Source organism: Schistocerca nitens, chromosome 2, assembly GCF_023898315.1.
Source record: "Schistocerca nitens isolate TAMUIC-IGC-003100 chromosome 2, iqSchNite1.1, whole genome shotgun sequence".
Taxonomy (NCBI): Eukaryota; Metazoa; Arthropoda; class Insecta; order Orthoptera; family Acrididae; genus Schistocerca; species Schistocerca nitens.
The window spans coordinates 807,772,152-807,798,744 of record NC_064615.1 but is presented as its reverse complement, the minus strand read 5'-3'; the positions used below and the strand labels follow the sequence as shown (position 1 = coordinate 807,798,744).

At 40.6% G+C, this 26,593-nt stretch overlaps 1 protein-coding gene across 10 annotated transcripts in view; it reads right to left on the bottom strand.

Moving 5' to 3' along the window:
- Nucleotides 1-26,593, bottom strand: part of LOC126237066 (sodium bicarbonate cotransporter 3) — a 1,007,081-nt gene that overhangs the window by 142,588 nt on the left and 837,900 nt on the right. For all 10 annotated transcript variants that reach the window (XM_049946852.1, XM_049946853.1, XM_049946859.1 and 7 more), the window contains one exon: nucleotides 2,117-2,212. In XM_049946852.1, the coding sequence (XP_049802809.1) occupies nucleotides 2,117-2,212 (96 nt within the window). The remainder of the gene's footprint in view (nucleotides 1-2,116; nucleotides 2,213-26,593) is intronic.

The window sequence follows — 26,593 nt, the reverse complement described above, 5'->3', positions numbered from 1 at the left end:
CCACAATTAGGAGTAAAAGCTCACACAGGTAAAAGTAAGAGATTCTAGAAACATAAACATTTCAGTAAATAGTTTTTAATCTGTCAGGAAGTTTCAGTCCTTTGCACATTCCACTGTAGAGTGAATATTCATTCTATAAAAGAAAGTTGTCTAACAGTGACAAATTTTTAGAGAGTAGCTCATTCATTCTGTTTGTGTGTGTGTGTGTGTGTGTGTGTGTGTGTGTGTGAGGGGGAGTAATTTTTCTGTGCTGAAACTCCCTTGCTTGTAGATATGTCACAGTTTTCAGATTGGAAAATTATTTCTGGAATTTTAATGCATGACAAAAAAAATCTTCAAATGATATAAAAACATGTAATCACGCTGATAATTATACCTGTGTTTTCCTCTAGACAAAATTCTTTGTGAAGAAAATCAAATAGTCAGGCTTTGACTGAACTCCAGCAAGAGAAAACAAGAAGGTTGATTTGTGTAACACAGTTCCTGGGGGCAAGAGTGTTACATCCACAAATACAGTCCATAAAGAAAATTTGTGACAATGTGTTGACAGAGCAGCTGCGAAGAGCAAGTGCTCATGAAAGCAGTGTTCACCATCTCAGTACAGTAATACAAAATGAATTCATCACTCTGTTATCAATACACACAGTTATTGTAGACTGTACTTTCGATGTAAGTCACTCGGAAGAAAATGTCAACTGTCGTTGATCTTGTTCTGAGTGAGCCTGGTAGAGAAATAATCAACAAAGAATGTTTCCTTGTTTTTATTACAGTTACTGAAAACTACTGATAAATGTCTAACTGGTGTTTTCCTGTAAGTGTTGGTAAGGCAGCAGATTTCTTTGAAAACTATGCAAGGCCTTGACATGATAATGGTTCAAATATGGAAAGGAAAAACAAAGGATTTAAAAAAAGAATTAAATACCTTAATCCCACAGAATTTTCTGTTCCATGGCATGAATGATACAATGCTATCATGTTCTGTTGCTGATAACTTTTTCAGTACAGTTCAAGAAGTTTTCAATTTCTTTTCTACATCTACCTATCAATGGGACATTTTGAAGCAGCAAGCATGTAATCTGACTGTAAAAGCTCTCAACAGTAGCCTTTGGAAAAACTGAATAATTGTCTTGAACATTTGTGGATTTGATCTGAACAAGTGTAAGATGTTGTTTATGATGTTCTAAAGTAGATACTTTTGGAAGAAACAGTGTCACTGGAATTTCAAGAAAGCTGTAAGAATTCAGATCTCGTTATTGTATAGTAATTTGTTATGAAATTGAGATTAAGATCAACCAGGTCAGTAAAGGTGTCCAAAATGTAACCGTAAATCTTGTAATGTAATTTACCTTTGGTCATTTTTTTCTTTAACACATGTCTCGATACATTCAAATAAAAATACTATCTGAGCCACTGACACTGCTTACAGAACACAGAATTTTTGTTTTTATTTACAGTCAAACAAATAGTAAAGAATTATTTTATTTACATGTAATTATTAAAACTTGGTATAAGTAGTTATTTCATAATGAAAACTAAAACACTAAAAATTTGTGCTAAACGTATTATTATAAATTTTGAATAGATTTTCATATTTATTATTATTATTATTATTATTATTATTATTATTATAAGATTAAAAAGTCCTATTATCAAATTAAGAAAATATCAGAAATTTTATATTTTCATTTTTTCCACGCAGCTTAAAAGACAGCACATTTTTATTGAAGTTAGAAAAGTACAATATGTATGTTTCTTTTTGTTTTCACTAAGAGTTTTAAAGATCTCAGGAATTACATTAAATGAAAATGATTCATTTCTTTTTAATATTTACCACTGGAATATGATACAGAAATTTCTCTTTCTTACATAGGAAAACCTATGTAGTACTTACTTTAAAAAGAAAAATGACCTATTTCCAAGATCACTAGATTTTGATTTATTTTTAAAGGACCTCCCAAGAGACCATGGGAAAGTAACGACTGTCTTAGGGAGGGGGCACCAAATGATAGATCACTTGTGCTCAAAAATGTTCTCAATCCAGCCCCAATCAAGACACCAACTTCAGACCCCATAAACTCTACCTTGTACAAAATGTTGCAAATAGAAAATGACTCACAGCAAGTTTTGGTGTTTCCACACCGACATAAAAGTCCAAGCCAGACATCATCAGTATTGCCAATATCACAGAAAAATCACTCACAATCTGGCGTACCTGAAATGAAAACATGTTAATTAGAAAAATGCATAATTTACTGCACAATTTTGATATTTATACAGAGTAGACCACAAGACAACATAAAATATTGACAGTTATAAATAGGGAGTCATACATTAATACATAGACCTGCATACAAGAGAAGTTACATGCTCTATGCACATGAAATAAAAAATCAAAACTTTACAAACTATGTTACATGAGTAATACGATTATAAATAAATAAATACAAACTTGTCTCACATGGCTATGGAAAATATCTTTAGATTTTGTGGGACTAAATAAAATCCATGCAACCAAAAGACTCAACAGGAATGTTTTCACAATATGTCACATGAGTAATCAAAAACAAACGACTTTTCAGAAACTGTGAGGTCTGATGGTATTGTTGCATTCTGCACACAGTCTACCCCAGTGTAGGATTATAATCGTCACTGGTCTGATTCCCACATCCTGCAATTATTTATCATTTAAGACTGTAATTTCTGGAAGCAACTTATTTATGGAATACTGGAATTTCTTAGAACATCTGTGTATAAGTAGAAGTACACTCTGCTGACGCAGACTTCAGCTCAATTTATACTGTAATGTATGCTTAATAAATGAACTTACAGTGAGAAGTGTTAGTTCTTGTTGACAACCCTGCTATCACAACTTGTACTTGATTCTGGATTATATGTGATAATATTACTCATAGATGCAAACTCAACCATAACATACAGAGAAAAAAAAATAGCTAAATAGGCTTCCAAACAATTTCCAACAAAACAAAATAAAAGTAGAAATATTATACAATTTCAAACAAATGTAATATTCTTACAATTGAAGGCCTCCCTCTCAGAGTCATAAGGAACAATGGACCACAAGCACACATAAAATAGTTTCCGCAGTGTCCATCAAAAAGGATGGTACCCATTCATACACAGAGAGGGCACCAAGAGGAAAGACTAGCCGACATTATGGCACAACACAGCTATGGTTCACCACCATAGAGGGTGCACAACACACAGACTGTAACAGGCATCCACCTGATGTTATGCAAATACTTCCCAACAAACATTTATCTGCCAGTCGCAAATATAAGTGAATGCATGGCTCTGTTCAGCAGTGTTGCAGGATAGTGGGTAGGACATTTCTCATTTCAGGGCATGCTGAGAGGTAGTTAAAACCCTGGCAGAGAATGTGATTCAGTTGCTCCAGTCCTGGATTGAACTGAATTATGAGGGGAATGCTCCTCTGTGGCAGGACAATGGGACTTTGGAAAGATTAGGCACGGGAGATTTATTTTTGTACAAGGTTGGGAGGCTAATTATTGTCTTTAAAGGTCTCAGTGAGAACCTCAGTATATTTTCAGAGGGACCACTTGTCACTGCAGATGTGACAGCCATGGATGGCGAAGTTGTATGGAAGGGACTTTTTGGCATGGATCGGGTGGCAGCTGTCGAATGGAGGTAGTGCTGCTGGTTGGTAGGTCTGATATGGACAGAGGTACTGATGTAGCCATCTTTGAGGTGGAGGTCAACATCTAGGAAGGTGGCCTCCTGGGCTGAGTAGGAACAGGTTAAATGAATGGAGGAGAAAGTGTTGAGGCTCTGGGGAAATGTGGATAGGGTGTCCTCGCCTCTATCAGGATCACAAAGATGTCATCAGTGAATCTGAACCAGGTGAGGGGTTTAGGATTGTGGGTGTTGAGGAAGGATTGCTCTACATGACCCATGAATAAGTTGGCATAGGATGGTGCCGTGCGGATGCCCATAACCACACCCTGGATTTGTTTGTAGGTAACGCGTTCAAAGGAGAAGGATGGCATCAGTAGTGATGAGCAGGGCACCACGGGGTGAAGGAACAGGAACTGTGGAGAGTCAGTGGAGGAAATGGTTGGTACCTTTTATGTAGGAGGATAGGTTGCGGGCTGAAGAAGTTGGTCTATGAGAGCAGAGATTCTCTCAGCAGGGGCACAGTAGCTGGCCACAAAGGGGCATCCTGGATGGTTGGGTTTATGGACTTTCAGAAGAACGTAGAAGGTAGGAGTGCGGGGAGTGGTATTGGTTGAGGGGAGAGATGCACTCTGGGGAAAGGTTCTGGGATGGGCCTACAGATTTGTGGAAAGACTAGAGATCTTGCTGGATTTCTGGAATGGGGTCACTGTGACAGGATTTGTAGATGGATATATCCGACAGCTGGCAGAGTTTTTCTGCCAAGTAATTCTTGCTTTTTCAAAACAACAGTGGTGGAGCCTGTGTCAGCAGGTAGGATAATAAGGTCCCCACAGAAATATCAGTCCTTTCCAAAGGCCTCACCTTTTGCCCAATTCCAAAATTCAGTCATGCACAACTTGTTAAAGGCCTTCTCTCCTTCTCCTGGTCCCTACAGTGGAGACACCTTTTTGCCACCAACCCTACCCATGAACTCAACCAAAGACCAGTGCTGAACCCTGCCTGATGCAGTTCACTCCTCCATCCAACTGCAATCCACCCCCACTGCCCCCAATCACCCCCTGTTAACTTTCCAGAATTTCTTAACATCAAATCTTGCCTCACCATCACTCCCCAAATTGCTCAAGATGCAAACTAACATTACGTCTGCAGAAAGAACCACAGTACATCAGCTAAAAACTGGTCCTGACCTTATAATCCTACCTGCAGACGAAGGCTCTACCACTGTTGTTTTGAAATGCAAGGATTACCTGGCAGAAAGACTCTGCCAGCTGTCAGATACATCCACCTATAAATCCTGTCACAGTAACCCCATTTCAGAAATCCAACAAGATCTCTGGTCTTTCCTCAAATCCGTAGGCCCATTCCAGAACCTCTCCCCAGAGTCCATCTCTTTTCTCACCCATACCACTCCCTGCACTCCTACCTTCTACATTCTTCTGAAAAAAGTCTATAAGTCCAACCACCAGGGATGCCCATTGTGAGAATCTCTGCTCTCTAGATTAACATCTACAGCTTGCAGCTGACCCTTCTACATAAAAGATACCAACCATTTCCTCCATTGACTCTCCACAGTTCCTGTTCCCTTACCACACAGTGCCCTGCTCATCACTACTGATGCCACCTCCCTTTTTATTTTAACATCCCTAATGCCCATGGCCTTACTGCAATTGAACACTGCATATCCCAATGCCCAACGCATTCCAAACCAACAACCTCCTTCCTAGACGCCATGACCAACTGCATCTTCAGCCACAATTACTCCTCATTTGAACACATTACCTACAAACAAATCCAGGTAACAGCTATGGGCACATGCATGGCACCAACCTATACCAATCTATTTATGGGCCATCTAGAAGAATCCATCCTCAACACCCAGAATCCTAAACCCCTCACCTGGTTCAGATTCATTGATGACATCTTCATAATCTGGATCGAGGGTGAGGACATCCTATCCACATTCCTCCAGAACCTCGACACCTTCTCCTCCATTTGCGTCACCTGGTCCTACTCAACCCAACAAGCCACCTTCCTAGATGTTGATCTCTACCTCAAAGATGGGTACATCAGTACCTCTGTCCATATCAAACCTACTAACTGCCAGCAATACCTCCATCCCACAGCTGTTATCCATTCCATACCTTGAAGTCATACAGCCTAGTCACACTTGGTTGTCGCATCTGTAGCGATGAGAGGTCACTCTCGAAATATACCGAGGGCCTCACTGAGGCCTTCAAAGACTAATTACTCTCCTAGCTTTGTACAAAAACAGATCCCCATGTCTTATCATTCCAGTCACCCACCACTCCCTAAGTCCCACCGACCAGTCACAGAGAAGCATTCCCACCATGACTGAGTACCACCCAGAATTTGAGTAGCAGAATCACATTCTCTGCCAGGGTTTTGACTACCTCTCATTGTACTCTGAAATGAGGAATATCTTATCCATTATCCTCACCCCACCCCAACCCCTCCCCCACCACACTATATTATTCCACCAATCACCAAACCTACACAATATCCTCGTCCATCCCTACACAACCCCTGCTCCTGACCCTTTGCTTCATGGTTCCTATCAGTGTAAGTAATATACCTAGGTGCAAGACCTGTCCAATACATCATCCCACCACCACCTACTCCAGACTGGTCACAATCACCTACGAAAGGCAGGGCTACCTATGAAACCAGTCATGTGATCTACAAGCTAAGCTGCAATCATTGTGCTGCATTCTACATGGGCATGAGAACCAACAAGCTGCCTGTTCACTTGAATGACCACCAACAAACTGTGGCAAGGAAACAACTGGACCACCCCGTTGCTGAGCATGCAGCCCAATATGAAGTTCTTCATTTCAATGACTGCTTCACAGCCTGTGCCTTATGGATCCTTCCCATCAAAACCAGCTTTTCTTAACTGTGCAGATGGGAACACTCCCTGCAATATATCTTACATTTCCACAACCCTTCTGGCCTCAACCTTCATTAGTCATTGTCCTCACCCATTTAGCATCTTCCCTGTTCCCATTACAGCATTACACTGGCCACTTATCCCACAAATATACCCAGTCTTTTTATTTCGCTCCTTTTCCAGTACTCCCGCCCCTCCCCCTTACCACCTCTCTTCCCTGCCCTCCATCTAATCCCCTGACTGCACCTATCTGCCCTACTGTCTCTCCACCTCATCCCTGCATGCTCCCCAGCAGCACTTCACTGTCCCTCATCTCCACACTACTATCCCTCCCCCCTCCTCACCCCAGCCTCCTCGTTACCCCGCCCAGTTGCCTCTCACATCATGTGCTGTTGCCGCTTGTTGTGTGGCGTAAACTGCCAGAGACTGTGGTCAGGCATATGTGAGTTGCATTTGTTTGTGTGTGTGTGTGTGTGTGTGTGTGTGTGTGAGAGAGAGAGAGAGAGAGAGAGAGAGAGAGAGAGAGAGAGAGAGAGAGAGTTAATATTGTTACATACCATCCTGGATTTTCCGTAGTTAGAACCAGAGAAGAAAGATATACAAGAAAATTTCAAGATGTTGCTATCACCATTTCCATGTTTTGACTGGAAGATAGAATTCTGGCCAAAGTATGTCTCCACACTGGAGCAACATTTCATCACTCACAAATTATCAAGTGAGATTGAGTGAAGAGCTTTTCTTCTTGCTAGAACTGTCACAGAAATTTTTAAACTGATTTAAAAGCTATGCCTTGAAGTAGATCTGGTGACTATCTCATATGCTGAGTTTAAAGATAGTCTAGAAATTATTTTGAGGCTGAAGTATAGATAGCGGTAGCCAGACATAAATTTTTTGCTGATTTGGAAAACCTAGTCAAAGCTATCAAGAGTGGATAGCACAATTACAGGGCTCACTAAAGATTGAAAATTTTTGTGCAAGAATGAGAAGTGCTAAAAGCCTTACACTGATTCTCTCATTGATGGCATGCTCGTTATATATTCACCTGATACCAAATTAAAGAAAGACCAATCTAGGAAGTTTGCCTTTAATCTGGATGCACAGATAGATACTTGTCTCATCTGGTGTGCCCCAATATGCAGAGTAGTGTGTTTAAAATGTGTCAAAAACAACTCGCAGGGACAAACCATGAGAACAACCATGTGAAAATGTCACAGAGCACAAGAAGGCAGCAGCATTTCATAAACATATGAAAATTATGTCTCTGTGCATGCTATAATGTTAATCACAAGCACAAGGACTGTTTCTTCAGAAATACATATTCTATGTACAACAAAAAGACAGGTCATCAGTTTGAAGCATGCAACATGCAGCAAATTAGGCAATAAAATGAAGTGCTAAAGCACACAAAGTAATTCGTAATTGGTACTGCAAATGTTGTTCAAGATGAACATGGACAAATAATAAAATTTCATGGGCAAAGAACAGAGTGAACACTATCTTCTTAGCAAAAACTAGCATTGATCTGTGACACTTGGAGCAAATAATGTTCCACTGAAATTTCAAACTGACATGAACTCTTCCATTTCTTTAACTAATCTGCAGGTGTACAAAAAAATTGGGATTACCAAAATTAAATGAATTGTTAAGTTTGCTATTTAGCTACAGGAACCAATAAATACTGGCCAAAGGCCAGTTCAAAACTCATGTTGCATAGAAACAATTTGTCAGCCATATTTATAATAGTCCATTGCCCACACAACAAATTTACTGGGGCATGATTTATTCAATAAGCTACGCTTCGTAATCCATGAAGGTGGGTATGAGATTCACACTGATGTTTCTAAGAGTTTTAAACATTGTTCCGCAAGTATGACACTATGTTTTCTTAAGCATTAAAAACTAAAATGTGCTCATCACACTCAAGCTGAATTCTGTAGCAAAATTCTATTGTCTAGAACAGAATGGCATTATAGAACCAGTTACCAATAGCCAATGGGCAATGCCAATTGCTGTTGTACAAAAACCTAATAACACATTGAGAATTTGTGTTGATTTCAAGGAAACAGTCAATGCACAATCCATAATAGATTCATATCCAATTCCAAAGATGGAACAATTAATGTCTAAATTGGCTGGTGACATTTGTTTTGCAAAACTACATTTGAAGAAGGCTTTCTTGCATGTACCACTGGATGAAGAAACAGGTATTCTTGATCATAAATACTACATTTGGATTGTATCAATACAAGATTGCCATTTAGGATTGCAGAGTGCCAAGTTTGTTCCAATGATACTCAGAACAGTTAAGCACTGTGAACTACCTGGATGATATCACTGACAGGGAAAGTTCCCGAAGAACTATTGCATAATTTGGAATTCGTGTTTAAGATTTTGGAAGCATCCAGTTCAAAATGTAACAAAGGAAAATACATATTATTCCAGTGGGAAGTCGAGAACTTGGGGGATGTTCTGTCACAACAAGGCATCAGGCCAACATCACAAAACATTGAAGCAATTGAGAACTTTTTGGTTCCCAAAGATCTTGAGCAATTAGGTGCTGTTCTAGGCCAAATCAATTGCTACAGAAAATTCATTCTACACATGCAGCATCCATAAGCAAACCACCTCACAAACCCTTACAGAAAGGAACAAAATGCATTTATAACAGTTAATGCCAATTTAACAATTAATGTGTGTTTGACAAATTGAAACAAAGTTTACTAGAAGCCAAATATCTCATCATGTATGTTTAAAAAAAAAAATTGCAGCAGATGCTTCTGAATACAGATTCAGTGCCATCTTGTCATGTATACAACATGGTTTTGAAAGGCCAACCAAGTTCATGACCAAAACACTGAAAGTCAAATTGAAAAGGAAGCTCTTGCTATTATCTTTGCTTTCAGAAACTACCATGCTTACATTTATGGCCAAAGATATTCAGATCACAAGTCAGTGTTGATAATTTTCCATTAAATGCAAAAATTGTGCCAAAGGATCCAGTCATAGCGTGTAGGCTTTCACGGCCGGCGTCTTCAGTAATTAAGACTTCCGGGCTAAGAGGCCGTGGTCCAATAATAGAAATACTTCTCCCTGACATTTCGTTGCCAGCTAAGACATCGCATTATTACACACGTATGTATAGAGAGGCTGTAGAGATTTTTAAACACCACAATAATTTTAACAGGAAAGAAGAAGGCTTGAAGCTAGATAAGATATGGCGATCGACTCTGTACCAAAGATGTGACAATCGATTACCTTCGATCGAGAGTAATGATGCCAGCCAGAGATAGTTTTACTGTTGACAACATGTGACGAGTGGTGGCGCCCTCTACACGCTCTATATAAACAGGACCTCCACGGCTTAGCAGCCAGTCGTAGACTCACCTCAGATGATGTTGCCCGCAGCTGGCAATGAAACGTCAGGGAGAAGTATTTCTATTATTGGACCACGGCCTCTTAGCCCGGAAGTTTTAATTACTAAAGGATCCAGTGTTATCTAAAAGAACAATATATTGAATCGGAGTGGGCCTTAGATAAAAAGATACTCAGCTAAGCAGAAATTTAATCATAGTGGAACATGAGACAGCCTCTCACTGTCTACAAAGGTGTCATTGTGATACAACCAGAATCAGGAAAGACATGAGTGGTGATTCTGGAAGAGTTGAAACAGAAAGTGCCTCCATACCACTCGCACACTGTATGTCCAGGTGCACTGACAGAACACTGCTATGGGAGAAACCTGAAGAAGACATAGAAGTAATACTGGCTAAATGCCGCTTACACCAGAAATACCACTCAGCTTCTCCTTGACAATATTTTCCATGGTCCCACACATCAGAACCCTGGTCGTGTTTGCACTTTGACTATGCTGGACCTTTTTTTGGGATGCTATTGGCTGGTCATCATAGATAAATTTTCAGAATTTCCACATACTGTCTATCATTTAAATGAAAATAATCCAGGTTCAGTGAAGGATTTTCTCCATCAAAATTTTGCTGAATTTAATAGTTACAGACCAATGCACTCAATTTTAATCACAGGAGTTCAACTGAATGAAATGGCGTATCACATTTCAAAACCACACCATTTCTACAAGAAGTAAATGAGCTCACTAAAAGATTTGAAAGGAAATTCAAGCCTCATTTGACAAAGTTCATGCAGCAGGACAATAATGATAACACATCACTAATTTTTTTTCTTTTTTTTCCCACAATACAGAGCCACTCCATATGGCACAAAATCCCCAACAAAAAAATTGCATGGGAGACTGCACTGTACTCCGGTGTCTATTCTAAAGCCACTTGTGCATCCATAGACTACCGTCGAGGCAAAAGTTTTTCAAGACCACCATGCACAAAAATGGAAAGAAATCTTGGGCACCAGCTACAGTGACACAAAAGCTCTGCAACATACTGTACAGACTCAATGGTTTCACAATGCGACACAGAAACCAAATGAAGTTGCAGCACATGCCTGCACACATAGATGAACTCCTAGGCTGTTTTCTTTTTTGAGGCTCATATGACTACATTTCAGCCAGCTGTCTTGGGGATCTACAGCTGCAGCCAGCGGCTGCCCCTGACTTTGCCACCAGCAGTAGGGCCCAACTGCAGCAAACCTATGATGCACACATACAGGTGGATGTCGTGGATCATCCCTTGGATGAAGAGATGGATGTCAATGTGGCAGATTAGCTTGACCGACCGCTCCCTCACCCAGGCTCTGGATATGGTTTTCCTCAGGTGCCACAGACAAATTCATTGGATAGCAACATGAGTATACCTACCAAAATATGCATGTTGGTGAGCAGTGGGAAACATGAAGCTAATGAACAATGCTACATCTGATTCCTCTCCCTCTTTTCCCAGTAGTGGGGTACCATGTCTGCCTGAAGAGTCTGTAGAAGCCATATATAGAGAGGCCACCATAAAGCAAGGCCAGCCTCCAGTATGGAACAACTGCCATAGAGGGCACACATAATATGGACAATGTTACATTTCCACCATATATCACTCAAATAATCTTATGCATCCACCATATTTACAGCCCAATGCCTTAGAGTGTGTACATAACATGGCCTTTCCCAAATGAACATTCACCCACCAATCATGGATATCAGCAGACATACAGTTCCACTTAGCCAGTGTTGTTGTATCTGCTGCACTGTTGTTCTCTATACACATAAATGATTTGGTGGATGGCGTGGGCAGGTATCTGCGGTTGTTTGCTGATGATACTGTGGTGTACAGTAAGGTGTCAAAGCTGGGTGACTGTAGGAAAGTACAAGATGACATAGACAAAATTTCTAGTTGACATGATGAAATGGCACCTAGCTCTAAATGTAGGAAAATATAAGTTAATGTGGATGAACAGGGAAAGCAAACCTTAATGTTCACATACAGCATTAACAGTGTACTGATTGATACAGTCACATCATTTAAATATCTGGGCATAACGTTGCACAGTGATATGAAATGGAACAAGTATGTGAAGACTGTGACAGGGGAGGTGAATGTTGACTTTAGTTTATTGACAGAATTTTAGGAAAGTGTGGTTCTTCGGTAAAGGAAACTGCATATAGGACACTGGTGTGACCTATTCATGAATACTGCTCGAGTGTTTGGTATCTGTACCAGGTCAAATTGAAGAAGAACATTGAAGTAATTCAGAGGCAGGCTGCTAGATTTGTTACCAATAGGCTTGAGCAACATGTAAGTTTTATACAGATGCTTTGGAAACTCAAATGGCAATCCCTGGAGGTAAGGTTATGTTCTTTTTGAGGAACACTACTGAGAAAATTTAGAGAGCCAACATCTGAAACTGACTGCTGAATGTTTCTATTGCCTTCCACATACATTGCACATGAGGACCACAAAGATAAGGTACAAGAAATTAGGGCTCCTATGGAGGCATATAGACAGTTTGTAACATTCCAGGCTTATGGTTACCACCCATGCATTATGTATTACTAGTTCAATACTCTTATATCTCCAGCTTTAATTAAATTAAATTACTTTTTGATAATAGGAAAAAGGCTTTTAGAAGAATAACAGCAATACCAAACAATAATAGTTACAATACCCTTTGTACCATAAACAATCAAAATCAGATTCAGGAAATTAATATAAGGAAATTGTTTAGATAAAAGAATAATATATTTCGTTCTCATCATCTGTAAATGGTAGGAATTAAATCTCAAGCTTAATTAACAATATAGATACTTGATCATTTATCATTATTAGAATGCTTATTTCTACAATTTCAATATTAATGCGATTTTTATGTGTTTAGAAAAGTCTTAAACTTGTTCCAGCAAAGTAGGGAATATTGTAGAGTGTTTGATAATGTTGTTAAACTATTTCATATTATAAATTATGTTCTGCATTATTATAAGCAGAAGAGGATTATAAGAGGAAGAGTATAAATACTCGGCCTCGAGTATTGTTAGGGCAGATGAGTGCTGGACCCACTACAGGACAGATCTGTGCATACAGTTGAGATAAGTTCTTGATGCATGATTCAGGTTTGGATTTACAATAGAGCAACTTGTGTGTTGGACATTGCCTAAAACATCACATTAGAACAGTACAGTGACAGATTATTTTGGAGTGTTAAACAGCAAGATGGCGCCGATAGGAAAGTGTAGTGACGCTTCTCTCTCGTTAAAAAGGCAAAAAATGTACAGTTCTTCGTGTAGAGAATGTAAAAAGCGTGTGATGAAGGGTATTCTGTGTATCAAATGCAACTTCTGGTTACACGAAAAGTGCGCGAAAGTAAATCTAAAGTTCGTCAGCGATGATTTTCCGTGGACATGTCACGGTTGTTTACGTGACGAAACGGCCGATCTTGTAAGTGCAGTTGATACAAAAAACGAAATTTCAACCATCAAGAAAGAAAACGATACATTAATACAAGAAAAGAAGTCCTGTGTGTGTAAAAGCCATCAAACGGAAAAGCAAGAAGATCGCGAAAATACGAATGACCGATCGTACTTTAAAAACAACATTTCAAGTGTTCCCGTTGATGTCTCGGTAAACTCAGTAAGCCAAAAACCGGAAGATAAATATAAATGGAAGGTGGTGACATACAGCAAAAGGAAAAACAAAGCGCCAGATACGCAACAAAAGGAAAATGACTTTTTAATAATTGGCGATTCGCTGCTGAAGAATATCGCTGTCCCCAATTGCAAGATCGACGTACGACCTGGTATTAGAACGCATCAACTCGGTAAACATTTTAAAAATATGGTAAATGCAAGACAAGATACTACAGAACCAGATTCTGAAACCAGACATAACTATGATGGGGTGTTTATACATGTTGGGACGAATTCGTTAAGGAGCAGCAGTGAGGAAGAAATGGCAAGCGAAACAAGAAACATGATTCGTTCTGCAAGAAATATGTATGCAGGATCTCGTCTGATACTTAGCGGAATCATAAACAGAAGGTCGGTGAGTGAAAAATATATCGCCAAAATAAACTGTGCTCTTAAAGAACAATGTGATCGTCTTGGGGCAATTTTTATAGACCCAAACAAATTCCTATGTGAAAACTCACTAGCGAAGGATGGCTTGCATTTAAATAGACTGGGGTCTGTAACGTTCAGCAGAATGTTTGCAGATGTCTGCAAAATCATTAGATGCAAGGGAAACTAATATGGCCTGCAGGGGATGAAAAATCATACACTCCAGCTGGAAAAGAAAAATATAAGCACCATACAAAAAAAGATGATACTAAAGAATTTGCCCCAGAATACAGCTCACAACATGTAAACCAACAAAAGAAAAATTGCATAAAAGTACTTCATCAAAATATTCAATACTTTGGTAACAAAAAATTAGAAGCAGAAGTACTCCTGAGTGAAGTAAGACCAGACATATTATGCATAAGTGAACATGGACTAACTGAAAGTAAAATACATAATGTGGCAATAAAGGACTACAAACTAGCTAGTTACTTCTGCAGATCTAAATATAAGGGTGGTGGCGTTTGTATATATATTAAAACAGGTACTCTATCAAAGAATGTAAACAGTGAAGCTGCTACATTTCCCATAGCTAGAGAAAAAGACTTTGAAGTTACTGGTATAGTGGCAGAGGATTTTAGAGTGTTTTGTGTGTACAGGTCACCATGTGGCAATATTAGCATCTTTCTAAAAAAAGTTGCTAGCTTATTGAGAATGAATATGAAGAGAAATCTTATTATATGTGGAGACTTCAACATTGACATGGGAAAAGACACAAAAAATAAGACAGGATTTTGAAGAATTGTTAATACAGCATAACATGAAAGTGACAATAACTGCACCAACAAGAGTGACTTCACAAAGTGAGACAATTATTGACAACATAATTACTAATATGTGTAACTATGAGTCACATGTAGTTCAGACAGAAATATCTGATCATCATGGACAACTAATCAGCTTTTGCAGAAGTAATGACACAGTATCAGAACCAAAACAAACAACCAAAGAAATTAGGATCATCAGTGAACAAAATATCAACATCTTTAGAACAATGTTAAGTAAGGAAACCTGGAATGAAACCCTAGAGGCCCAGAGTGTAAATGAAAAATATGATGCATTTATTTTAACAATTAAGTACCATTTTAATGTAGCATTTCCCAAAGTAAAGAGACAAGAAAGGCATCAACATCAAGTACAGTGGATTACGAGTGAAATACTAGAACAGCGAAGGAAGCTTCAGGACGTGAGACGGATGGGCGAAGCTGAAAACTATAAAATGTTAAAAAAGAAGTATAGAAAAACAATAAGAGAAGCGAAAGCAAGAGCAATTGACACCACTATAGCGAACTCAAAAAACAAGGCAAAGGCAGCTTGGAATGCAATCAATGCTGAAAGAAAGGAAAAAGATGGGTCAAACAAAGAAGAAGGTATTAGGTCAATTAAAGTAGACAACACAGTGGTCACAGATGGTATGGAAATAGCAAACATACTGAATAATAACTATATCAGTGTAGTAGAAAACCTAAAATTGGAAAGAAATAGTCAAAAACAGAAGGGTATTAAGGTACCAAAAAGATCATGCAGTACTATGTTCTTAAGACCAGTCACGGAAGATGAATTGCGGAAAACTATACAGAAACTGAAGTCCAAGAAATCAGCTGGTGATGATGAAATATCAAATCATGTAATAAAGCTGGTATGTGAGGAGATAATAACACCACTGCTGAACATAGCAAACTGTTCTTTCAGAGATGCAATTTTTCCAGAAAAACTGAAGATAACGAAGGTAGTGCCAGTGTACAAAAAAGGGTGTAAGGATGATCCCAGCAACTACAGACCAGTTTCACTGATATCAGGTTTCTCAAAAATCCCAGAAATGCTTATGTATACCAGATTAGTTAACTATTTGGACAAACATAACATTCTCATGACCTCACAACATGGTTTCAGAAAGGGTAAATCTACAGAATCAGCAATTGTCAGTCTAACAGAATACATTTTACAGTCCTTAGATGAGAAAAAGGTTGTCTCTGCAATGTTTCTGGATCTTTCAAAGGCATTTGACACCATTGACCATGAAATGCTGATACAAAAATTAAGCAACTATGGCATTCGGGGGCAACCAGGTGAATGGATAAAATCATACTTGTGCAACTGCAAGCAGTATGTATCATTAGGAAACTCGTACCAATCAGAAACCAAATCCATCAAATATGGAGTGCCGCAGGGTTCGGTAATGGGGCCATTGTTATTTAATGTATTTGTTAATGATATAGGTGTTGAGGAGGAAGAAAAGAAAATATTGTATGCTGATGACATGACAATACTAAATAGTGACCAAAATATGGAACAGCTTGAGAGAAGAGCATACATATCTGCAAATGTCACAGCTCAATGGCTGTTGGAAAATGAACTGGTTATAAATCTAAAAAAGACTATGTATGCAGTGTTTAAAAACAAGGAAAAGGCTGTAGACATGGATTTAGAGGTTGATGGAACAAGGCTGGAAGAAGTAGAATCTGCTAGATTCTTAGGTATTCTTGTGGATAATGAACTGAAATGGAAAAAACATATTAATAATATCTGTAAGAAACTGAGCTCTGTCATATTCTTAATGATGCAACTATCACAGTATTCAGACAAGAACCTTCTGTGTACAGTGTATCATGGACTTTTCGAACCATACTTACAGTATGGAGTGACTGTATGGGGAAACTCAAACAAACAAGAGACAAAACGAGTGTTCACATTACAAAAAAAAGCAATTAGGACCATTTTAAGAAGAAAGACCTCTGAAACATGCAGAAACTGTTTCAAGAATTTAGGTATCTTAACTTTTTCATCGTTGTATATATACAAAACAATAATGTACATCACAAAAGGTAGTGAGGACTGGATTACAAATGCTAGTGTACACACCCACAATACAAGAAAGAAGAATGAAGTACGGAGCATACCCCACCGACTGGCAATGCTAGAAAAAGGACCCCAGTACTCTGGTATAAGACTACTAAGAAGTCTGCCCAAAACCCTGCAAGATAGTGTACTTCACAATGACTTTGCAAAGAAACTTAAAGACTATCTCATTGAAAAAGAGTTTTACAGTGTTGCAGAATACTTATGCCATTAAATTTGTATATATTGTTACTCATTATCAGTGATGTAAAAATGTAAGCTAAAGGTGTAGGAAAATAAGTGATAAAGAATTCTAATACTTTGACATGTCCTATATTACACGTACATTTACTGTACACAATGTAATCTTACAGGATCAAATAAAATTCAATTCAATTCAATTCAAAGTTTGATTTAATATCACAAAAAGGCAGAATGCTATGTGACTTTATATTCGTCCTTTGTTGAGTATTAGTGTTGAACAATGCAATGGACCTCACACATGCATGTCTATCACATTACTGCATCTGGACTATTTAATATTGCCAGTGTAGTATGTGCTACTATCGGTTAGCTGTAGTAGTAACAATGAGACTTATTACACCGAAGATTGATCATGAGCTCATAAGATACAGGTTTTGAAGTGAGTAAATCTACATACTTACTTTACTTCAGTTGTGGTCTACATCATTGTAGTGAAATCCATTATGGTATCCTGTATTTATTGAACAAGCATATTTTAGCTCACGTATGCAGTCATCGAGGGACAACAAAGGCAAGATAATCACAAGTATTTAAAACATTTTTAACTACTCACTAACTGGTGGGACATTACAAGTTGTTTTCAGTGCAACAGGAAAGCAAATGAATAACAGTGGTACAGACTACCCTCCACCACACACTGTATGGTGACTTGCAGAATATATATGTAGATACAGATGTGGACTCCACGTGTATTTGGTGAATACAAAAGTTTCAAAGAGCCCTGTAATAAGAATGCCATGGAGTATGTAACCTTAACACTATTCCACCCACAGAGTAACAGAGAAGCACAGAGAACGGTGTGAACATTCAAGCAATGAGTTAGCAAATCAGTGGGGAAAACACAATCATAAGCAGCACTGAACCTGTTCCTGAGGACATAATGGACAACATCAATAAATTGGAAAAGAAAACAGCAGTGGTTCTTCATAATAAACAAACAAGACTCTTATTACACTCCATCCTGGCACACTCAATCCTTCTTTACAAAGACATTTTTATTCACATATGCTGTTGTCTTGGCAGTTTAACTCAACATTTTATTTGTCATGGTGGAAATTTTCAACTGCCATGTTGGCAGTGTAAGATTTTTTCTTTGCAGGGAAAAGACTCATGTTCACAGATCTACATATTTTGCCAATGCTGTCTTCTCCGTTGCTATTCTGGGTTGGTTAGCTGAACTCTTGTTCAGCACTTATGCACTCTCTAATTTTTCCTAGTCAGTATGTATGGTTTTGATTGTGTCGAAGCTGTTCTGTTCATCATTATGAGGAGCCAAAGGAGAACGACATTCATTGACAGAGTCATTTAGTGTGCCCTAGCAGATTTTTATTTCTCTCAAAATTTTTAGTTTCTGGTAACCTCTTTGCAGATGAAGCATTTTATATTTAATACACAAACAGTCATGCATTCATTTAGACACAGTTATGAAGGTAGAGGGTCTCTTTTGAATTGTAATGGCTTCTGACTGTATATTTGTCATGAATGTTTTCTAATAGTGTGTATTGCATCTTGTGTGTCATATGATGTGCCAAATCAGTGAATAGTATTGAATGTATTATTAACAGTGTACACGTGATGTCTTTTGTTTATGAATACCTTGACTTGTTCCCTGAAAGTTCTCCTACTTGATGGAATCTAATGGGGAACCCCCCCCACACACACACACAAAAGAGTGACTGAGTTAAAATGGAGGGAGGGTGGAGGCCTCGCAGAGAAGGCCGAATGCTTACCCTTAGATGGTACGATAAAAAAAAAAACCGTCACGAATAAAATGTAAAACTATATCTGCTGTTGAGGCATTGTCATCCAACACCAAAGGTAGGGGTGCTGCTAAGGTTAAAAGTCCAACGCAGAGTGGCTAATATTGGGCAGTCCAGCAAGAGGTGGACCACAGTCAGAAGAGAGCCACAGCGACACCAAGGTGGGTCCTAGCGACTGAGGAGGTAACCATGTGTTAGCCACATATGGCCAATGCAAAGCCAGCAAAGGAGAACAGATTCCCTGCGAGTGGCTTGCATGGATGACCGCCACACATTTGTCATTTCCTTGAGAGCACAGAGTTTATTTGGGGTACTCAGAGTGCACCATTCAGTATCCAAGGTCGCGAAGACTTTGCGGTGGAAGACCACTCGCAAATTGGTCTCCTGTAGGCCAATCTCCAGAGATGGTTTACTGCTGGCCTGTTTGGCCAGGCGGTCAGCAAATCCATTACCCGATATCCCGGCATGGCCTTGGGTCCAAATGAAGGTCACTCAGCTTCCACTGATGCAGAGGGCATAAAGAGACTCCTGGATTAACAGTACCAAAGGATGCCTAGGGAAGCACTGGTGGAGAGCTTGTAGGCTGCTTAAGGAATCACTACAAATGACGAAGGACTCAGCAGAGCAGGTGCAGATATGTTCAACAGCGCGATAGATGGAAATCAACTCTGCAGTGAAAATGCTGCAGCCATCCAGCAAGGAGCATTGTTCTGTATGGCCAATGTGAGTATAAGTGAAGCCAACGAGGTCATCAACCAGTGATCCATCTGTTTAGATTATTTCTGAGCCCTCAAACTCAGAAAGAACAGAGAGAAAATGCCGGTGGAGGACCTCAGGTGGGACTGAGTCTTTGGGGAGTTGCAATGGGTCCAGCCAAAGCTGTGGCCAGGGTATGGACCATGGAGGTCTACGGAAGTGGGCCTGCAGGTAAGGTGGTAAGGGGGAAGTGTGGAGCTCATGAAGAAGTGACCGGACAAGGACGGTGAAGGCATTACCAGTTCTGGGCCACCATTGCAGGAGATGGACCGCCATGTTGGGGAAAAGAAGATGGTAATTTGGGTGGTGAGGTGAACAGTGTATGTGGACGGTATAACTGGCGAGCAATAATTGCTGCCGGAGCCGCAATGGAGGAACACCAGCTTTCACCAGGAGGCTGTTCACGGGGCAAGATCGGAAGGCTACTGTTGCAAGGCGAATTCCACAGTGGTGGATAGGGTCAAGTAGATTCAGTGCAAAGGGAGCTGCTGAACCATACACTGCACACCCATAATCAACAAGGGACTGTATGAGGGCTTGATACAGCTGCAGCAGTGTACGAAAATCAAGACCCCATTCGTTGTGGCTCAGGCATTGAATAAGATTAAGGTGCCGCCAGCACTTTTCCTTAAGCTGACAAAGATGGGGAAGCCAATTTAAGTGGGTATCAAAGACCAGTTCCAGAAAGCAGTAAGTCTCCACTACATCTAGCAGTTGGTCATTGAGGTAAAGTTGTGGATGGGGGTGGACAGTACGATGATGACAGATGTGCATCATGCAAGTTTTGGTGGCCAAAAACTGAAAGCCATGAGTGAGGGCCCACAACTGTGCCTTCCATATAGCTACCTGCAGCGTGTTCAGCCGCAACAGTGGAAGAGGAGAAGAATGAAATACAAAAATCGTCAGTATATAGGTGGGGAGAGACTGACAATCCTACTGCTAATGTGAGACCACTGACAGCAATTAAACAGAGTGGGACACTCAGGACACAGCCCTACGGGATCCCATTCTCTTGTATATGGGGTGAACTATGGGAAGCACCAACACAAACTCTGAAAGTGCAGTGAGACAAAAAGTTCTGTATGAAACTTGGGAGTGGGCCCTGGAGACCCCACTCATGCAGAGTAGTGAGGATGTGATGTCGCCAAGTGGCATCGTAGGCCTTTGTGAGATCGAAAAAGAGGTGTTGGCGCCAGGAAAAGGCTGATCGGATGGCAGACTCCAGGTACATGAAGCTGTCGATGGTGAGGTGTTCTTGGCGAAAACCAAACTGGGATGGAGGCCGAAGGTCCTGAGACTCAAGAAGCCAACACAACCGCCGGCTTACCATACGTTCAAGCAGCTTGCAAAGAACATTGGTGAGACTGATGGGACGATAGCTGTCAACATCTAGTGGGTTCTTCCTGGGCTTTAAGACTGGACTGAAGACACTTTCCGGCCATTTCGATGGGAATTCGCCACCGCTCCAAATGCGGTTGAAGACAGCAAGGAGGTGGCATTGGGAATCCGCTGACAGATGTTTCAGCATTTGCGAATGGATCAATCTGGGCCAGGGGAATGTGTCAGGACAGTCAGCAAGGGCACTGAGAAATTCCCACTCACTGAAGGGAGCATTGTAAGGCTCAGTGTGGCATGGGGCAAAACAGAGGCATTGTCGCTACACCCTTTGTATGAGGAGGAGAAAGGTAGGGTGGTAATTCTCCGACACAGAGATGCAAGCACAATGCTCAGCAAGATGCTCTGCAGTTATGTCTGGATCAGAAGATACAGCTCCAATTTTGGAAATTCCTGGACACCTGCTGAGTTCTGATAGCCGTAAAGTCAGCGGAGCTTAATCCAAACCTGGGAAGGGGAGGTTCCTGTTCCAACAGTGGAGACATAGCATTTCCAACACTGCTGCTGCCTTCGTTTGATGAGGAGGTGAACCTGCACTCAGAGTTGTTTGAAGGCGATAAGGTTCTCCAGGGAGGGGTGGTGCTTATGACGTTGAAGGGCCCACCTACAGTCTCTAATGGCCGCAGCAATTTCCAGCAACCACCAAGGCACTGACTTCCACCGGGGGCAACCAGAGGAAAGAGGGATTGCTGATTCAGCTGTGGCAACAATGGTATTAGTGATGACACGGATCACTTCATCAACAGTGGCATGCAACAGATACTCATTGTTGGTAGCGGATGTGAAAGTGTTCCAGTCAGTCTTGGGCAGAACCCACCTGGGCAAGTGTCGAGATGATGGATGCTGCAGTAAGGACAGGAAGAGTGGAAAGTAGTCACTACCACCCAAATCATGTGCTGTCCAGTGGATAGAAGGGAGAAGAACAGGACTGCAAACCGAGAGATCAATGGCCGAATATGTGCTATGTGCCACACTGAAATGTGTGGGGGCACCTGTATTTAGGAGGCAAAGGTCAAGGTGAATTAGTAGGTCCTCAACATCTTTGCCATGGCCATTAACCTTGGTTCCACCACATAAAGGGTTATGGACGTTAAAATCACCCAGAAGCAGTAAAGGTGAGGGGAGCTGCAAAATGAGTGCAGCCAAAACATGAGGTGGTGCTTCACCACCTGGAGGGAGGTAAATGTTACAGATGGTAATTTCCTGCATTGTCCTCACCTTGAGAGCCACAGCTAAAGGTGTTTGAAGGGGCACAGGTTATCTACAGACAGAGGGAAGGACGAAAATACATAATCCACCTGACAGTCTGTCACAGGCAAGACAGTTTTTGTAGTAACCCCAGTAGCCATGAAGGGTGGGGGTCCACACTGTGGGAAACGAGGTCTCTTGAAGGACAATTAAAAAAAAATAAAAGGCAGGTGTACTGCTTAAGAGTTGATGTAACTAAGCCAGGTGGGAGAAAAAACTACCTCAGTTCCACTGGAGAGTGACCCTTTCTGTTGTCTGGTGTAGCATGGAGTGACCAAGGAGGCAAATTAGGCCTCAGCATTACCTGTCGCCACTGGTTGAGCATTGGAATCCAGTACCATTGCATCTGAGGCATCAGCGAGATCTAGGTCCTCAGGGGACGCCAGAATCTCCACCTTGTCCTGTGACACAGAGCCATAGGGGAGTTCTGGTGTGGGGGGCCACTGGAGGCTCCCATTTCTTCATGGACTACTTCTTTGAAGTTTTGCCCTCTTGCCACTTCTAACAACAGCCAGTGACTATTTAAACCACTGGCTGGTGTCCACTGGACCAATGGGGGGAGGAGGGGGCGTAGAAGGTAGAGTCCCACATAAGAGGAGCAAGAGGAGGTCGTTGCTTTTCTAAGGCTGGGGGGGGGGGGGGGGGGGGGACCGATATCCCTGGCATTTTTGGGGGCAATGCTCCCAAAGTAGAAGCTCTGGGAGCAACAGAAGAAGATGATGTGCCCCTGCCAACTGGATGGTGGTGAAGTTGGGTGGCCATGAGGGCCCACTGGAGCAACCTTACAGGATGGGTGCAACGGCGTCATCGATGGTGACACTGTCACGGTGGCAGCATATTTAGATAGCATGGGAACAGGGTTTAGTTATTCATATTTGGGTTTAGCCTTGCAGTAAGATAGCCTGTCCAGAGTCTTGTACTCCATAATTTTGCACTTCTTTTGGAGTACCAGGCAGTCCGGCAAGCAGGGGAGTGATGCTGACCACAATTCACACAGATGGGAGAGGGCGCACATGGAGAATTCCTTTCTTGGGGACTGCTGGGGCCATTTGGTCCCCAGCACAAGATGACTTAGTCCGTTTTGTTGGGGGCCATCAGCAGTGTGATCTCTGTGATGTCAAGGGGCTACCACCAAATGGGTACATGACGGCCCCACCACAAGGGACTGGCTACTGTGCTGGATATTGGGTGCAGAGAAATCCAATATTGTCATGGGGCTGAAAGAGGACAGGAGACAATGGAAGAAGATGACATGCCCCGGAAAGTGTCCTCGCACAAATAGTTGAAGTGCAAGTGGAGATGCTAACCCATGATGAAAAGAGGTTCAGGAGATGGAATCTAAGGTCACTATGGGTAACTCATGCACTATGTAAGGCATCCTTCTCCACATAGCCCACACTTCTGTTGAATTTGGAAAAAGGCAAGTCAAACCAGAAAATTGGACCTGAACTATAGGGCCGAAATGGGTGAGACTCCTTTTAGTCACCTCTTTAAAACGGGCAGGAATACCTTGGGCCTATTCTAACCCCCGAACTCGCAGGGGGTGTACACTTTTGAGTAATCCTTCAATACAGATACCTGAGAAAGGGTTTCAATCATTGTCTGCAACCTACTGTTTGTCTGAGGGCAACAAAAGAAAGAGGTGAAATATTTTGTGATGACAACAAGTGAAACAGCGCAACTACAATTTAACAAAACTTTATTGAAGTAGGACTGTTTGTAACAAATAATGTGACATGTGTATATGTTTTGCTTGTATATGTTGACATTCTGTCAAAAATAATTTTATTTTATGTAAAAACAACGAAAATAATCAGTTTTTGACACTATTGGATAGATCAAAAAAATCTACTCACCAAGTGATGGAGGAGAACACACACACACACACACACACACACACACACACACACACACACACACACTCTCTCTCTCTCTCTCTCTCTCTCTCTCTCTCTCTCTCTCTCTCTCTCTCTCTCTCTGTAGTGCTTCGACAATTTTGGAGTAAATTCTAGAACCACTCGACCTTCCACTGTTCCACTGTTTCGAACACCTGATATTTTAGAGGTGAGTGGGAAAAATGAATATGCCCTAAATCGCCTCGCCTATTTGTATGTGCAGGTCAAAAAAGAGTTATGAGAAAAAGATGGACCCGGTAGCCAAACGGCGGCAGACAAGTATCTGCTGTACAGCCCACAGAGTTTCCGTGCACGGGTAGAGAAGAGCAAGAAAAGTTTATGTAGCATTCTGTGCTCTTTAGCGTCTGTGTTAATTGTAAAAAGACTAATGAACAATTGAATAGAGATTTCTATGTTCATTCATGTATTGGACTTGCTCGAGACTAGAAACTTTTGATTACTTCATGTCTTGGCCATGAACGAAGCAAGACACATGTTTGCTATTTGAATATGTGTAAATGAGTCTAATGTTAAAGGAATAACTTAGCTTGCAGAGGTTATCATCTGTGAAAGTTGAAAATATAAAGTGATTGAGCCGAAAAGTATTCTACAAGTACTGAAATTATTTCAAGAACAGAGAAGTAGTTTAATAAATTCCTTTAATCAGCCATAGTCTTCGGAGGAGGAGCTTTTGGGGAGATCGACATTGCTGACTACAAAGAGAAGAGGATTGGCTACACACAACATGCAAGTTAACCGATTTGAGAGACATGTGAGCCTGCAACTCAATACCACATTGTCTCTTGTCATCTGAAAAACTTTAGAACATGGCGACCCAAGTGCAGGACCTGAAGAAAAACGGAATTTCAAGACAGAAACAGGAAGAAAATATTAGGTGTTGCCATAGCAATCGGGCCTAACAAGATATGAGAACTGTTTCCAGTAATTGTATTGAGTCCAATAAACCAATGGAAGAAAGCTGTGAGTGCAACACAGTAAAATACTTGAGAAAGTAGCAGCAGAAAAAAAAACCAGAGAGAAGACCTCAACTTTTTGACTAAGAAGATTGGGTGTGGACAGTAAGCAGTTTTCACACATGAACATTGCACTGACACCGACACAGTAACCAGCCACCGACGCTGACTGCATCAGCTACTGCTCACCGGTGCTGACTCCGCGTCTGCTTGCCGATGAAAACACTGAAACCAACATTCGACGCTGCCGGCGCCAGTGCTGTCCACCGATGTTGATTACATATCTACTAACCAACACAGCTTTTACTCCATGGGGGTGAGCAAAAAACAATAACTGTTTGGTAAAGTAGAAGGAACTGTTGAATATTAAACTGTTAGTGTAGTTATTGTACTCAGTGGTGAATTTTCTTTTAGATGATTACTAGGTCTAAAATCAATAAAGTTATGCATCAAGAACAGCAACTAGCAGAACCAGCCATGGCTATGACAGTGAATAAGGAAACGCCAGACTGGGCTGAAGTAGCAAATTTAATCAAAGAACTAAGTCTAAAGTTAGACTCAGTAAGAACAGAGTCTATTGCTCAAATTACTACTCTAAGTAAAAATTTAAATGCTCAAAATGCTTCCGTGAGAGATGAATGTAGTGTGAATTTAAGTGAAAAACTGGAAGCACAAAGTGTAACTTTAAGTGAAAAGTTAGATGCACAGAGTGCTAATTTAAGTAGAGAAATAGACACAGTGAATATTCAAGTAAATAATCAATTGGACGTTGAGAATAAGACTTTAGGATTGTTAAGTGCAAAAGTAGATGAACAAAATAAGAAATTTAGCCAATTGCATGAACGTATGGGAAATTTGAAGACTGAATTTGATATTTTAACCACTACAGTGGAAAATTTTAATATAGAATTGAAAGGTGCATTAACTAGCTGTTTATGTAGTCATGTCAATCAGCTGTTCACTGACTTTAGTCAGAAACAGAGTAACCAATTTCAGGATTTGGCAAAGAAACTAGAATTTGATGATGAAGATAAATGTAACGGTGTAGAGTCTGAACTGAGCGAAAAACTACGATCATTTCAAAGTGTATGTAATGTTACATTTGATGCTGTAAAACAAAGGTTACACACTTTAAGGGAAAATGTTGTAAAGCAGGACAAACTAATTTCTACAGTCCAATCGCAAATTGCAGGTGTCGACACTAGAGTTGATACCGTGGAAATGGATTTTAAAGAGAAACTAGCCACTTAAGACATAATAAGTATCAGTAATCTGGAGGAACAAGTCGAAGAGATGATAGACAGAAAAGTTGCTACAAGAGTGACCTTCGACAACGTTTCTTCAAATTTAGCTTCAGGACTTCATGATACTAAGAG